Genomic DNA, 16,581 nt, shown 5'->3' on the forward strand with positions numbered 1-16,581 from the left:
CTTAAATTGAGAGCTCAAAATCTCTCATGTCACAGCCTGTGGGTAGGTGTTTCAGGGCTAATTATGGTGACTCTGCTCCATGCAGTCATCTAGAGACTCCTTCTGTCTCTTTATCCTGAGAGATTTGCCTTCATTTGTATGGTCCAAAGGCATACCATCCCCTTTGATGGCCTGCCCTGGAAGTTGCACACATCACTACTACTCATATCCCATTGGTCAAAATTTGGTTATGTGGCCGTATCTGGCTGTAAGGGAAGCAGGGAAGAGGTGTTTTATTCTGTGCCCAACACATCAGCAGTTTATTATTAAAGAAGAAGGGAAGAATAGATAGGGGCAAAAAGTTAACTACAGTTGGAGAGTATTAAATTCTTCTTGTGTCAGCTAAGCTCTGTTCTTACACATAAGCCAAATGGGCAGTGCAATTCTGCTGAACTTGAGTTGACTCTTGAGACATCTAAACTGACAACAAGGGACTGAAGTTTGGCTGAGTGTTTAGAACCAAACTATAGAATGTAGTCATGTGCTTAGAGGTGAACATTGGAATCCCCATAGAGAATGATTTCTTCAAGGAGTGATACACAGAGAAAGAAGACTGGACCCAGGTGGTGTCTAAAGATAGATGTTTCCTACATTTTCCCAGTAGGGAAATAGAATGAGGAAGAAGAGAAATTGAAAAAAGCAAAGAATGTAGAGGTGGTAGGTGTTGGGCAGGGGTTCTTCATGGGTGCTCAAATTGAATATTTGCACATCTTGTGAGTAGAGCCATGGACTATTTTTGTTCCAGCTATCTTTTCTAGGATGTTGATACAGTGAACAGCCTCAGAAGATAGAGCTAGTGTCTCCCTCCAGAATAAAGGGAAGGCATACTTACCAATCAGTACCATAAGATTTAGGTTCCCTATGCACAGAGTCCTCCTCCTGAAATGCACTGCACTCTATGTACAGGTATCATCTAGCCCTCTCTGTCTCTTTTTTGGAGTTGGGTATTAAAGGACCAACACGAATGCTGTTACTTTGACTACAGCTATTGCTGTGAGTGATAAACCACCTGTTGCCTCCGACCAGTAGTCTTGTGGCCTCTGTCTGCAAGCATCCATGACACTGTGGCAGGCTAACTTAGAAGTTTGAAAGACTCTTTACAGTTATTAACAAGAGAGAGAGTTTCAAGTCAAAGGTAGAGTTGTTCATTATTAAATTGTTACTAAGAAGTGAAATAAAATTAAGAATAAGAATGACCTTGGTTTAGTGATAGAGTGGTCTTCAAAGTTTTTGTACTCAGGACCCTTTATGCTCAAATTATTGAGGACCTCAAAGGAGCTTTTGTTTATGTGGTTTATATCTGTTGATATTTAATGTAGCAGAGATTAAAACTTAAAAATAATTTAAAAGAGTAATTCATTTGAAAGTAAAAGCATACGACATCCATATGCAAAAAAATGTCAAGACCCTTGCACTTTGTAAAAAATAGGTCAAAAATGGATTATACTTCTATTTGTAAAACTATAAGAAATTTTTTAAGAAAACAAATTCTTTGTGACTGGGGATTAGACAAAGAGTTTATAGATACAACAGTGAACGTACAATCTGTAAAAGAAAAACCTGACCATTTGGACTTGATCAAAGTCTAAAACTTGAGCTTTGTGAAAGACACTGTTAAAAGAATGAAAAGACAAGCTACAGAACAGGAGAAAATATTCTCAAACCACATATCTCATAAAAGACTTGTATCAGGAAGGTACAAGAACTCTCAAAACTCAACAATAAGAAAACAAACAACCCAATGTTAAAAATGGGCAAAAGACTTAAATATACACTTGACCAGGAAGGATATATGGCTGGCAAATTAGCACCTGAAAAGATGTTCACCATCATTAGTCATTAGAGAAATGAAAATTAAAAACATGATAAACCACTACATACATATGGAAATGGCAATAATCAATTAATTAACAGTGGCAGTATCAAGTGCCTGTGAGGATGGGGGACAATTAGAACTCTGATACATTGCTGGTGGGAATGCAAAATGGCACAGCCACTCTGGAAAACAGTTGGGCAGTTTCTGCAAAAATTAAATATATGCTTACCATATGACTCAACAATCCCTTAGGTATTTGCTCTAGAGAACTGAAAATGTGTTACACAAAAACCTGTACATTAATGTTTATAGCAACTGTTTGTAATCACCAAAATTGGAAACAACCCAGTGTCCCTAAATGGGTCACATCTATACCATGGGATACTACTCAGCAGTAAAAAGGAACAAGTTATTGATACATGCAGCAAAATTAGATGGCTCTCAAAGGCATTATGCTGAGTGAAAGAAGCAGTCTTAAAAGACTTCGTATTGTATGATTTAATTTATATGACATTTTGCAATAGAGAAAACCATACCAAAAACAGACCAGTAGTTGCCCTGTGTTAAAACTCAGAGAACTGTACACCAAAAAATGAAATTTTACTGTTAATTTAAAAAATAAAATTAAAATGGCAATATAAACCTATATGTAAATACAACAATTTTATGAAAAGTAACCATATTTTCAAAAACAAAAAATTAGAAAAGCAGTGGCATTGTTTAACGGTTTTGTAAATTTCTTTACTGTCTAGCTTAATAGAGACAACTGGGATTCTCATATTTCCTTCTGTATTCACTCTTTTGCCATACCGTATATCATATGGTCTCTGGAAAACCCCACTACACACTTGAAAGAGAATAAGAGTGAAAAAAGCAAATACTGTCTTAGTATTATTATGATCATTGTTTTGACTCTGTCAACGACCTGAAATAGTCTTGGAGATTCCCCGGGGTTCCTGGACCACACTTTGAGAACCACTGATATATAATATACTGTCCCAAATTTTAGTCATTTTTATAGTACCTTAACATTTTTTTTTTGGCCATACCCATGTCTCCTGTGTTTACTTAATGGTTTTGTTCAAACTGACCCATTTTTAAACTAAAATTTATTTAAAGAGGAAACTTTCTATATCTCCTGTTAATGGGAAACCAGTACCACTTTCCCATAAGTGGAAAGTTACCATAAAAATAAATAAGCAATGACTAACATACATTAAATTTAAGAAAGTTTACCCATGAACCATCAGAACTCATCTCTGCATGGCACCCTTGGGAAAACACTAATTCAGAGAAGCAGTGACGATGATGATGGCTAAATCTGACCAACTATTTCATTTATGTTAACACATCTAATCCTCACAAATTACCATCAGAAGTAGATAGTATTATTAACCTTCCTTTTTTAAAAAATGATAGTATTATTAACTTTTTTTTTTTAACATAGGTTTAAAAAAAAATGAAGCTCAGGGAAGTTAAAGAAGTTACCCAGTATTTTACAGCGAGTAAACTGCAGGGCTGCAATTTGAACCCCAGCAGTCTGGCTCCAGAGTCTAGGATGAATGCTGTGTGGGCAGATAGGAAGCCTGGATTCTTGTTCAAGTTCTACCAGAAATTGGCACTAGGACGTATCACTGAACCTTACTGTCCTCATCGTTAAAATGCAGGAGGTAGAATAAATTAGGGTGTGCAAGTTTAAATGGTGGGTGCCTACCTGAGGGGCTGGGCAGTTAAGGGGAAGGTGGAGTGAATGTAAGGCAGTAGGGAGTGATGGGGTCAGAGGCAAACTAGATCTTGCATCTTATTTAAGGAAAGCAACTGTGACTCAGTTTCAACTGTTTTTTGTTTGGGTTTTTTCCCCCTTTATTTTTGCCAGATATCCTTTTATTTTATAAGAGAAGATAGAAATCTGGATACTTTGTGTAAAGTTTCCCAATTTTTAGAACACTGGAAAAGCCTGGGCTGGCTGCTATGTGACTTCTTGACCAGATGATCTCCTCTGACTTAGAGGATTCCGTGCTTGAGTAAGCTGTTACTGTACAGTGGTAGAAACAAAATCCACATTACAGAAGTAGGCAATTTAAAACAATGATGAAAGGGGATATGGGCTTAGAAAGTGTCTCAACACAGCTTACATAAATATTGATTAGGCTCCAGGTTAATTGAAAAGCCAAGGTACATTAATAGAATTACAAAGTGTATTTCTTTGTGTTCCTTTTGTTGTATTAGAGTAAATCAGCAATATTTATCCAGTGCTAATTCTCAGTTTGCTGAGAGCTAATGTAATCATGAGATGAGCTTATTGAAATTCTTTTCTTAGACATAGAGACTTGCCCAGAAATGGGGAGTATTAGGAACTTTACTCAGCACTTGCTCAGAATAGTAAATACGACCATGTGATTTCTGCCATTGTGTCTACAAAGTAATGTTTCCTGTGACATTTTCTATATATATGTTGGCTATTTTGTTTTTTGGGTTGGTTTGTTGTTTCCCTCTCCTCCGCTTATCAGATTTCCTTCTAAATCCTGGCATTTGACTATGTTGCAGGGCCAGTTTGTCTGTGAATCCCCGGTAAAACATACTGGTGGTTTCACAATTAACCCAAACTTGGGTTTTGGGCTTATACATGTTTCTTTGAATTTCTGCATTTGTTTTTATGTATTGTGTGTCTATCCCAAAGGATTGTTTTAGAGAGGGAGGAAAGAGAGAGGACTAAATCTATAGACTGAATCTTGAAAGATGAGTTTATTCATCAGTGACATCATAAGGATTGTATTTTCTCTTGGTTAAAATAAACTGGCGGGTTTTGAAAACCAGCCAGAGCTAGTCATGCCATTTCTTGGAAAAGATCTGAAGCAACTGGTAATTGAAATGATAATCATTTGATCATCATTAGAGCTATTTGAAAGTAACACTCATCTCCAAACTTGTCTCTTCTAGGGAACCATATTTGGTAAAGTTGTTGCCAAATTCTGTCTTTGCTAATATTGAGACTTTATACCATGATGCTTAATTATTTTCCAGTATATTCTAAACTTGATTTCTGGTATGCCCTGTCCATAAGCTTTTCCCATGTGCTTTGAAACAATACCCAGCCTGAATTTTTATTCTGACATTTAATAATCACCATGTAATAGCTATAAATGCGTGACAACTACAGATCTTTTATTTCAAGAGGATGGTCTAGTAAATCTGAATGAAATCATCCGTTGAAATGGTACTTTGTAATATGCCTCATTGTTTGTGAAGTATTGCATTTTTTTTTCTTGAGCAGAGGTTAAAAACAGTTTCCACTTTGTCTTCCATTTAGTAGAAATTCATATTTAATCATGATAAGAGAAAGGATTCCATTACAAAAGTTTTATTTTTCATTTTTGATAGAGTATTTATTATTTTGCTGTTGCTTAACAAACTTTCTTCTCATAGGCAGCTTGGAACTGGATGAGGAAAAGTGAAATTTTAGCTCCTACATTAAAACATTTTTAAAAACTAAATCCAGGGCTTCTTATTGTGTGAAGCTTATCTTACTACTCCAAAGCAAACAAAAAAGGGTGTATTACGTACAGTACTGTGTGGGGGGTAGGGGGTGGGGAGGAGGAAGGAGTCATGTTTAACAGCAAAATTAGCCAAAATCACTTGTGAATTCCTTTTGTTTAATAGCTCAGAGACATCTTCCTGTTGTTGTTTGTCAAAAATACTTCTAAGATTTTGTAAGCTTAGGGGTTTTCACAGATAAGCTTTCTTCAGAAATGTGAAGTAAAAGAAATGAAAGAAGTTTGTTCCAGTTGAAATGTCAAATGCTTCAAATAATTTAACTTAAAACCCAGTTGAGATGATCTTCTTAAGCCTTTTCCAAAGAATCTTTGGGTAAAAGAGGCCCTCCTTGGCTCCACATATGGATATCTATTAAATATCTTGCTAGATTAATTCTGAGTCAGAAAAGTTGGTCGTTTCCTGGAAGCAATTAGAGATGCTTAAAATTCAAATTTATGATCCATAGGAGAAACTTAAATTTCAACTACTTTTCTTAGATTCAAAGGCTTTCTCCTCACCCGCCCTCTCGCCTCTTACCCCATATGTATTAAAAGAAAAAAAACAGTTCATTTCTCAACTTACAAAGTTTTTAAGAAACATGAGAATGTGTAAGTTTCTTTCAGTGGGAAGCACATAACATTTATGAAGTATTTCTTTTGGGATTACATCACAGTTTTATTTAATTTTAGGACAAAAGTTAAATTCAATATTTGTGTATAAGCCAAGGGAAAATGTACCATAAACATAGGAATTTTGGGGTGAGTCAGAGTTCCAAGAATCCCAGATTTACTTAGACCATTTATATAGAGACAGGCTAACCATTAGTCATCTAGTTCTCACTTTTTTACTTTTGTAATTAATTGCACCTAAAATTTTGCTTTCACCCAAGTGGTCAGATAGTGAGAATGAGCTTGGCAGCCGGCATTCAAAATGGCTATGAGAATTGCTACCCAATTTTTAGATACTTTCTAATCACATAACAAATATATGCTATAAGTTTTTCCTCAACTAGACTGTAAGCAGTGAAAAGCCATTGAAATGAAGTGAGTTATTAAAGGTTCTCTGTTACTGAAAAACACATTGTCTGCCTGCATTAGGTTAAACTACTCAAATAGTAATTTCAGATGAGCTTTGCTGAAAATTTATCATTTACTTCCAAACCACAAATAATGTTTTTTGTTTTTCTCCAACTGCCTCTTGTAGGATGAAGTCATTGCTGTTTCCGAAAAGGTGATTGTGAAGCTTGAAGACCTGGTCAAGTGGGTACATTCTGATTTCTCCAAGTGGAGATGTGGCCTCAAAGCTGGGTCGGTGAAAACGGAGTCCTTGGGAAGAAATGGACAGAAAGAAGCTCTGCTGAAGTACAGGCAGTCAACCCTAAACAGTGGACTCAATTTCAAAGACGTTCTCAAGGAAAAGGCTGACCTCGGTAATTATCATTTATACTTCTAAATCTAATGTGTGGGCGTATACAGTAACTTACTTTTTTTTTTTTATTGAAGTATAGTCAGTTTACAATGTTCTGTTAATTTCTGGTGTACAGCAGAGTGATTCAGTTGCACATATACATATATATATATATTTCATATTCTTTTTCATTATAGGTCATTATTACAAGGTATTGCGTATAGTTCCCCGTGTTATACAGTAGGACCTTGTTGTTTGTTTTATCCCTCCCCACCCCCTCTCCCCCCTGGTAAGTTTGTTTTCTACATCTGTGAGTATAACCTACTTTTTTATTGTGGGTTTTTGTGGAAAACCTGTCATCTGTATATCACATTTCTTTGACCTCAAAGGGACCTGGGAATATGGATGGACAGATGACTGGGTGTGATGTTACTTGTTGGATCCTGGGACCTTCTATGTGTGGAGCCTGGGCTGGACTCTGGGTGGTAGTACACAAGCCTTTAGCAGCTCCCAGTTGGTGTCAAGGCATAAGACGTTAATCGAGGTGCCTAAAATTGAATTAACGAAGAGTTTAAATATTTGTTCTAAGTAAATAATGTGACATTTATTAATACCACATCAGAATTTCATGCTTTATGTGGGAAGGAAAGCAAAGTGAGTAAGGGAGATGAGTTAACTAGTGTGGAACAGAAAGGCAGTGTTACAGCAGAGGAACCACTGGTTGGCAATTTATGGCATGGGTTCCCTGGAGTTTTCACCATTTAGTGGTTACCATCAACTATGTTTGTTTTTTTTTTTTTTTCTTTCCTTTCTTCCCCTGTTCCACTATAGGTTTAAAGGAGAACTCGGGATTTGGAGTGGTTATTCTGTTTAGTGTTTGAATCCTGACTTCGTTCCTTACTTAGCTGCATGGCCTTGGGCAGATAATTTAACCTCCAAACCTTAGTTTCCTCATATGAAAAATCTGGAAACTTGACAGGGTCACTGGGAGATGTTGGATACAAAGGGTCTAGCATAGTGATTGGTGTATATTAGTGTATGGAGAGGGCTCCATAATTAATTCTACTGCTTTTTCTTAACACTCTTCTCCAGTGACACTTTTGTGTCCTTTCCTGTTTTTTGTTTTTGTTTTTGTTTTTTTCCCCTCTTTTGTTTGTAGCTCCTTGTGGTATTCACTGACTTACTTTCCTAGCGTTGCTCAAGACCAACGTTGTTGACTTCTGATTTAGACTAGTTATTTCCTCTTTACGCAAAGAGGAACTTCACTTTTAACATATTAAGGCATCTTTTTCTTTCATTTTAGCACAGTGCTGATTTTCATAGCCTTATTTTATTCCTTAATATGACAACTTCCTTTTTTTTAACCTAGATTTTAACTACTACAACAAACATAGACTATTTATTTTAATTGGCATAAAGAGACTGAATAATACCCGTAACTGACTTGTCTTTCATGTGATTCTGGTTTGTGATGAGCTGTGTTGTGTTTTGGGAATAGCATTAATATTTTCTTGCAGTGTGAGTTTAACGATCAACAGTTTCCTGGCATCTTTTGGTAGATGTCAGATGGCAATATTGGGACATGGTGGCCTGATTGTCATGTGAATATTTAGAGAATTATTAATCTGGTGGTTTTCATTTTGAAACCAAAAGAATTTTAACAAATCTTCCTATACAGCCTGTTACACCCCCAGTTTTGTGAACACGCAATGACTAGCCTTCTAACGTGTAGTAATGCTGAATAATACATCTGTTGTGTTACTTGCCTAATACATGATCCAACTTGTATTGCTATTGTCTTATGTTTTCCTTAACATTAAAACCTTTCTTTTGTTTATTTGATTTTTTCTTCTTTTTTTTTTTTAGTTATGAAATATACTGTTACTAATAAAAACCTAAACAGGAAACCCACCAGGGACAAAAGGATGTGTAGATGGTTAAGCTTGATGTCACGCATATAAACAAGAGTATTTATAGCAGCGTTGTTTTGTGTTTAAAACCGATAGTTTATTAATGAATGAAAAGAAACCCAATCTCTTAATTTCATCAAAAGATTTAGAGGTTTTGATCTTCCTGAATTCTAAAAATGCCCATAACTAACTTTTTAATAATTGATTCCAGAAGAAATTGGTTTATAGTGAATATTGAAAGTACTTAGTGGTTTCTAAATCTAGTTTTTCATTAGACTCACTTAAGGAAATTTTTAAAATAATGCTGATTGCTGAGTCCAGCTCCCCTAGATTCTTCATTTAATAGGATTGAAACAAGGCCAAGGAATGTATACTGATAAAAGGCTCTCTAGGTAATTCTGATTTTTGTTGTTGTTGTTGTGGGGGCTCTCATTTGGGAGACAGCTCTACAGTTAGTGCAGAGGAAGGGAAAATAAGCAACAGGAGATTTGATTTGGAAGCTCTCTGGTGAACAAGAAACACCATGCGTTTATTCCTTTTTTTTTTTTTTTAATGTAAAATACCCCTTTAAGGATAAAATTTGGGGCCTTGAAATTCTACTCAGTTGGTATGAACTGTGGGGAATTTGAGACAAATAGCTTTTGTAATTGGAATGCACACTGTGTTGTAATAATGTGGAAAGAGAAACAAAAACTTGCCTTAATGTAATGAGTTTCCATTATCTGCTTGATCTAAGGTTTACAAGTCTACATTGTGAGGATCTATACTGGGGAGATAGGGATGTCATTTGCTGTATGCATTCCTGTCCCAGCAACTTTCTCTTCAACCTCTTCCTTTTGCTGTCTGTAACATCAAAATATTTGTTGTCTTTACTTTTCTTTCTACACAGTGGTTTTCTTATCTCCCTTTCTCTTGGCCACACTGAAACCACTTCCAGTACCACATTGTTAATGGACATTCACACACTTATTAGGTTTTTCCTTCTGTAGAACCCTTCCAACTCCTTATTGTTCTTAGCAAAGAAAGAAGATGAACTCTGAGATTACTTAAGACCACCCCCCCTTTTTTTCTAGTGGAAGTAAGCAAAGAATGGAAAGATCTCACCTTTCTGTGGATAAAATAAAACTCCAGTATGTTATTTTTTTAGCTGAATTATTTCATCATGTTAAGACATCAATACTAACAAAATAATTAGGCTGACTCTTAAAAAGAAGGGATTTTACCATATAAAAGCTAATTAAAGAACTCTTCTTGCTCAGTGTTTAGGCAGAGTAAGTTCCCTTTAATCCCAGTTTGTGTCACTTCCTGTCTCTCTCTGAATAGTAAAAAAACAAGTATGTTCTCACAAATGTGTGTCTGCCAGCAAATTAATACTCCACAGAGAGAGAGTCTGCCCCACACAGCAGCTTCCAATAACTGCTCTGATTCAGATCACAAGTCTTTCATTTTTTATCCCCTTCCCCTTTAAGGACAATATTTGCGGATGTCATGTTTGCTTTTTAAAAATCTATAGCATTTTTCTTTAAGATCCTAAATGGTGACTAAAAACTACAGATCTAGAGAGTGGAGGAATTAATAATCTTAAACAACACTTCTGAGACGTGTTCCGAGGGTATTCTTCCCCTCCCTTTCTCTTTGTCTTTTTCAAAGAAAGAAAGTTCAATATGAAACCAGTTCAAATTGTGACTTTACTCAGTGAGGTTTTTTTTTTTTTTTCAGACAGTTTCATACTGAAGTTTATAGAAAAAAGGAAAGAAAAAATAACTGTGTTAAAATAGAAGGGTTAAGGAATGTATTATTCATAAGCATAACGAACACAGGAACCTGTTTTTCCAGAAGAATTGGGTTGATTAAATCATTCACTACACAAGCCTCTAGTTATTTATTTTTGTCTTTAGAATTACAGTACTTAGCTTTTGTAATAAAGTGGACTTGATACCCATATTTGGTATGGCAGTTGCAACTAGTCAAATGAAGAATTACTTCATTTTACAAAATTTTTAGCAACTAAGGAATATAAACACTATCAGTTAAACATAGCAAACTTGCATCTTTTATTCCTTGGGCTATAGTTTGAAAAAAAAAATCAAATTATTTTATATAACGCTGCTTCTTACAGAGTTCCTTTAAGTGAAGTATGAAAGCTGCAGTGTAAGCTTTATTGGCCTATAAATATGTCATTATAGTTGGACTACATTTATATGCTTGGGATTGTTGTTGAAGCCAAGAAAATATGTCTCTACAGGTTGACTTTTTATTGAAACCCTTTGAGGCATACAACAGCATGTATTTTAGGCCAAGGTTATTAAAACAGCATTTTCATTTTTTTTTTTTACAGCAGACTCATTGTCAATTATGCTGCCACAAACTATCTGTGGATGGGCAGTTAGGAATGGTTTCATCTCCAAATGTGTCTCTAGAAAAAGAAAGAAGAGAAAGAGGAGTCTGAGCTGAAATTGAGAAAGGAGACAAAAAGATATGGGTGTGGGTATGGCTGAATTTAATGATGGGGTTTCCCTGAATTCAATTTCTGTTTCTAAAGTCCCATCAAATTGAGAGAGAATGGCTTCCCCTGGCCCTTCTGTGGCTGAGCCTTGGACTGTACTGTGAGGACCAGGCAGCATGGTGGTGGCAAAAGAGCAGTGATGGGAGGTCAGGAGAGTCTTGGCTCTCCCTGCCCCATAGATCTGTCACCACTGGAAAGGTCCCTGTATGTTTACACCTTCAGGTGCCTTTTATGTGCAGTGGGTAACAGTGTATGCCTTGCTTTACCGCACTGGATTTTTTAGAAGACTAGACTGAGAAAAAAAATTATCAGTGGAAACATTTGTGATAGTGAAGTCTAAGATGGTATTATCATCATCATTTTATTTAGAAGGAGGTTCTGTATCACTGGGAGCTAGGCATTATAGCATTAGCTAATTTGTCTCTTACAAATTTCCCTAATCACATGTTCTAGTGATTTGGGGTAGGGTTTGTTCTCATTACTATCTGCCCCAATAGAAGACTATTATTAAAATCCTTCAGGTTCTTGCTTTTATATATATACAAACACATACACACACACATACACAGAAAGAATATAAAATTTGTATGTTTCTTTATATATAGATAGATATGTATTTATATTTTATATTACGTAACATTTCTCATCTTGAAAATTACGTCAAAATAAGCTGGGCCACAAGTGGCCAGTAGTGTAAATAACTTCTCTAGTAATTTTAGTTAGAAGTTGACTCTAGTCTTTGCTTGGAAATTCTGGAGGCCTTGTATTTCAAATGGTTGTTCAGATTACGTTTGAGTTTGATCTGTCAAGCTGCTTCCTGGGATGTGGATATGGGGAGGATTCTCACTTTGCGTTGAAGAAACAGTGTAAATGTGTCTAATCAGAAGCATGCTAAGGTGCTGACAGTTTGTCATAATAAGTATTTTTCACCTGAGACATGTAATGAACTTACTAGGATTGAAGACATGCTTCTTAATAGGACAGTCCTTTTCTTCTATCCTTCCTTCCTTCCTAGATGTAAACTTTATATGTATATTAAACAGTCTTGTGAGGATATTTGTCATTTATATTTTAACTTCACTGCTGAGCTGGCTATACTACTTTTTTCCTTAAGATAGAAGCTAGGGCGATTTCTTGGATAATATGTTGTTGAATTATTTTATTAATGGATATCATGAGGAATCCCTGCAGAAGGGCCTCTTCACTGAAACAGATTTGGTCTTTACACCATCCTTGAGTTCAAAATCAGAATCAGTTACATCTGAAGCTTATCAAAAATTTATAAAGACAATTTCCAAAGAATTTTCTCACAAGGGTCTCTGACAATATTGTTGTGTGAACAATGCATTCTTTAAAGAACCTAATCACAGCACAGTGATCTTTGGAGAAGCAGGCTGTCCAAATGCCAACATGGCTCTTCAAGAGGTTGCTTCATTTCATTGTAAAGTGACAGCCCAAAGAATCTTTAACAGGAGCAAGTTCACACTTCCAAGAATGTGTATCCAAGACATTCAAAACTTTGAAACAACTTGGTGACAGACCGTTTTCTAAGGACTTGGGAACACATAAAGGAAGTTATTCCATTTCATTTCAAAGTTAATATTCAGCTTGGCCATGTGATCAAACAGTTGAACATTGTCTTGAAATAATGGTAGAATGAGCACGTAAAAAGTGACTTGAATAAATAATAGTCATGTATGTTGCCTGCACTTAACCATCTCAGCTATACCTGCTGGAAGGGAAGTCTACAAACTCTACCCTTGTGTGAGCCAGTCAGCTGTGGGTCATCGACATTGCTATCTAGATAGCCATACTGCCTTCACTCAGGAAGACTCCTGAGTTAAGATCCTTCCATTTGGGGTTTTTGTTGACTTGCAAATCTTCAGATCTTCAAGTGTTTCATAGAATGATGCTTTTTAGAATGCCAGATTCATGTCTTTTGATAATGGACTGAAGGTAGTCAACTGAAGAGAAGTTTGTAGAATTTCCTTTAGAGTTGGGAGATGTTGGGGCAGAAGTAGAAAAAAAGTGAAATTGTAACTTCAGTGCTATTTTTAGTATTCAGGTTACCAGTATTCACCTCTTGGATACAATGTATGAACAAGGTAAAAAAAAAAACAAAAAACCAACAAAACAAACAAAAAACCCTCATGCTTTTTGAGGATTTTTCGTAGAACTGCCAGGCTGGACATGGGTGTAGTTGATATTTTCTATCCCCTTTCCTTGAAATAGTCCTCAGTCCTCTCTTTATTTGGCTAAACACTCCCAGTTTTTTTTTTTTTTTTCATTTTTTTCACCAGGATATGATTTCAAAATCCCTCCCCATCATGGTCAGTCACCCCAGGACACACTTTGGTTATTCTTCTACATCACCTTACCCATTTACGTTGTACAGGCTCATCCTTGCTAAGAACCCTAGAGCCAGACCATGGTAGACGTATCAGGCTTGGCACCCTCCACGGGGGATGTGACACTGACAGAACTATTAGAATCTCCTCCCCAGAGCTGTATGGCCTTGACTTTACTACTCCTTGGTTCAGAAAGGAGAGAAAAGATATTATTCAGCCATTACAGCTCCTGAAATTTAGTTAACTGTTTGTTTTTTTTTTTAACAGTAGTATTAAATGTAGACTATTATCAAATGAACATCATTGTCAACTAATGTGGCAGGAGGTATTATGGCTCCAGATCATGGCTGTGCCTTTCAAGCTTCTGTAGTTCCTGTAATTGTATATTGTAGTATTTAGGGTAGGACTTGCCCAAATGGTTTTTTTTTGCCTCAAAAAGATCCATAGTTGAATACCAGCTTGGTGTCCAGCTTTTTAAAAACTGTTCAGATCAAAAAAATAAAGTCTAACAAGTCTTCTTTAAATTACCATATGTGTTAGTTTAGTTAATTATCGTCTTCCTGGCTTCTAGCTGTTCTTGTTTTTTTAAATTTTCTGTTTCCTGGGATTTTCTCTTAGATATGGCCATAGAGTACCTGATCAATGATTTAAAAAAAAAAACAAACATGATGGAGAAGGCAACCAACCCATACTTTTGTTTCAGCTTCATTAATGAGATATGTTAATTTCACAGTGAAACATCTGTGGTAGTCACCATCTGATGGGAAGATTACCAAAGATGAAAGCAATTCAGCTATGGTCTGAGTCCTTTATTGTATACATGTCAGCTTTAGTTTCTGGTTACATACCTGCGGTCTATTGGAAAAGTCTTTTAGGTGGCCTTGGCTTCTTGCAAGTACATAAATTTCTGGTATCATGGATAGATTGGCATACTTGGAGCAATACTTCTATTTGAATGTGGTGATAGGAGTCTACTGTGAAGAACAAACTCGATTGGTCCACATGGTCTGTCAGATATCCTTGAAAAGCAACACTGAATCTGTGCCTCAGATGTGCTTTAAAAACGAAGTTTGATTCAACAGTTACCCATCCAGCTGGAAGTGCATAATGCTTTTATTTCCTCTTTTACTGTGACCCTAAAATATTTGTTTGCTTTCCACCTCTCATTTCTTTAGCCACTACACGATTCCTGACTGTAGGCCATTATTACAGCTGTTATCACCATAGCATCACCTGGGAACACAAAAGCACATACATCCAACATGGGAATTGATGTGGCTTTTCTGGGGGGGTTGTAAGAAGGTATTTGATGTGGGCATTTAGGCTTAATTCTCCTTAGTATTGATGCTGATTCTTCCAAACAGCCCGTTTATCTTTTAGAGTGCTTTAAATGTGAGGTTTTACTGCAAAACATTAATTTTCCTAAATGTCAAAGATCCACTCCTCTTCTCCCCTCTAACATTATGTGTGTAAGTTTGTACAGGTCACTGCTGAGCAAAGCTGAGGTTTGGACTTTACCCCGGTTTTAATAAATATATATTTTTAGGACAGGTTGGAATAATGGTGGATTTTCAGAGGCTTTACAAAGTGCTTCATGCACAGTAGGGGCTGAGCAAATAGTGCTGCTGATTTGGGGTTTTCCTGGTTGCCTCGCACTGTGTGTTCTCAGCTAATGAAGTGGCCTTGGTTCGTTCTTCCCTAAAATCCCAGAGGCGTACCTGGCCTCGGATTCTTTTCCTTTGGACATCTCCACTTGCTTTTTAATTTTTTAATCATTTCTAACATCTTTTATTCTTCTGGCCATTTAAAAATACTGGCTTTCAGCTTGTACCCATTTCTTCGGTAACCTGATGCTGACTGGATAAAACACAAATGTTGTAGGCAAAGCATCCAAGGAACTATTTAGTCCCAGACTCCAGTTTTTTTTTTTTTTTTTGAACTTGGATTGTTGTTTTTCTTATTACCAGTGTTATCCATGTTCATAGGAGAAAATGTAGGCGATATAAACAAAACACAGAAAAATGTAAGTTGCTTATTTTTTTTGCCAACCAGAAGTAACTGCTGTTAGCATTTTTTATATCAGTGTTGCAGTATATATGAATGTGTATATAGGTATGAATTCATATGCATACTCTTTGTCCCCATAAAAAAAATGTTTGCCCCCCACTACCATTTAAATTTGTACAAGTGTTATTACAACAGTTACCTCCATGTTGTAAAATACTCTACACTGTTTCTTTCTGCCTGCATGATGTTTCATTATAAAGGTGTTTCTATTTGGACATTTCAGTTGCTTCTGTTTTCCTCTATGAACTCTGAAATTCTTGTAACTGCACATATCCATGACTATTTCCTCATACATATGTAGGGGTGGAATTGCCACCTCAAAGTGTGCACAGAATGTTAAGACAGCCTATCTCTCTACCTTATCTCCTATCTTTTATGTAAACTTTTTGCTTTAGTCTAACTAGTCTGCTTGGTCTTCTTTCTCTTTAACCACATGCACCCACTCCCCTGCCCCCTAACCCTCCAGTAAGTTTACAATGGCTCATACCTTGATTCATGCTTGGAAAGCCCTCTTCCAGGACTCTTACCTGTAGGAATTCTCTTTTTAAGATTCTGTTGAAGCCCATGAAGCCCTTGTTAGGCATCCAGCTCAAAGGATTGTCCCCACTTAGGGATCTCTTACCATACTTAGTGTCTCTACCACCTTACTGAGTACCTTACTCTGTAACTAGCAATATAACACAGTATCTTTTTTTTTGTGTGTGTGTTTATCTTATCTGCCTAGTAACAATCTTAACTCTCTCCTCTAGGCATTCTAACTTCAAAGCTATATTTAGTAGGTTAAGTAAACATGTGACTTTTATGATCAGCCTCCTCTGAAATCTCCAGAATTCTCTGCTCTGTGTAGCTGGGACACCTATGTGGATTCAGTGGTTGGCATGAGTCCTTTTCTAGCACTTCCTAGGACACCCTCTAGTGGAGCGGCGGTCTCATTGGTACCTGCAATGAGAAGCC

At 36.4% G+C, this 16,581-nt stretch overlaps 1 protein-coding gene across 1 annotated transcript in view; it reads left to right on the plus strand.

Annotated features, from left to right (window-relative positions):
• Window positions 1-16,581, plus strand: part of ARID5B (AT-rich interaction domain 5B) — a 173,426-nt gene that overhangs the window by 23,713 nt on the left and 133,132 nt on the right. Inside the window, exon 3 of the mRNA XM_010957934.3 lies at window positions 6,593-6,818. Coding sequence (XP_010956236.1) covers window positions 6,593-6,818 — 226 coding nt within the window. The remainder of the gene's footprint in view (window positions 1-6,592; window positions 6,819-16,581) is intronic.

Source organism: Camelus bactrianus, chromosome 11, assembly GCF_048773025.1.
Source record: "Camelus bactrianus isolate YW-2024 breed Bactrian camel chromosome 11, ASM4877302v1, whole genome shotgun sequence".
NCBI lineage: Eukaryota > Metazoa > Chordata > Mammalia > Artiodactyla > Camelidae > Camelus > Camelus bactrianus.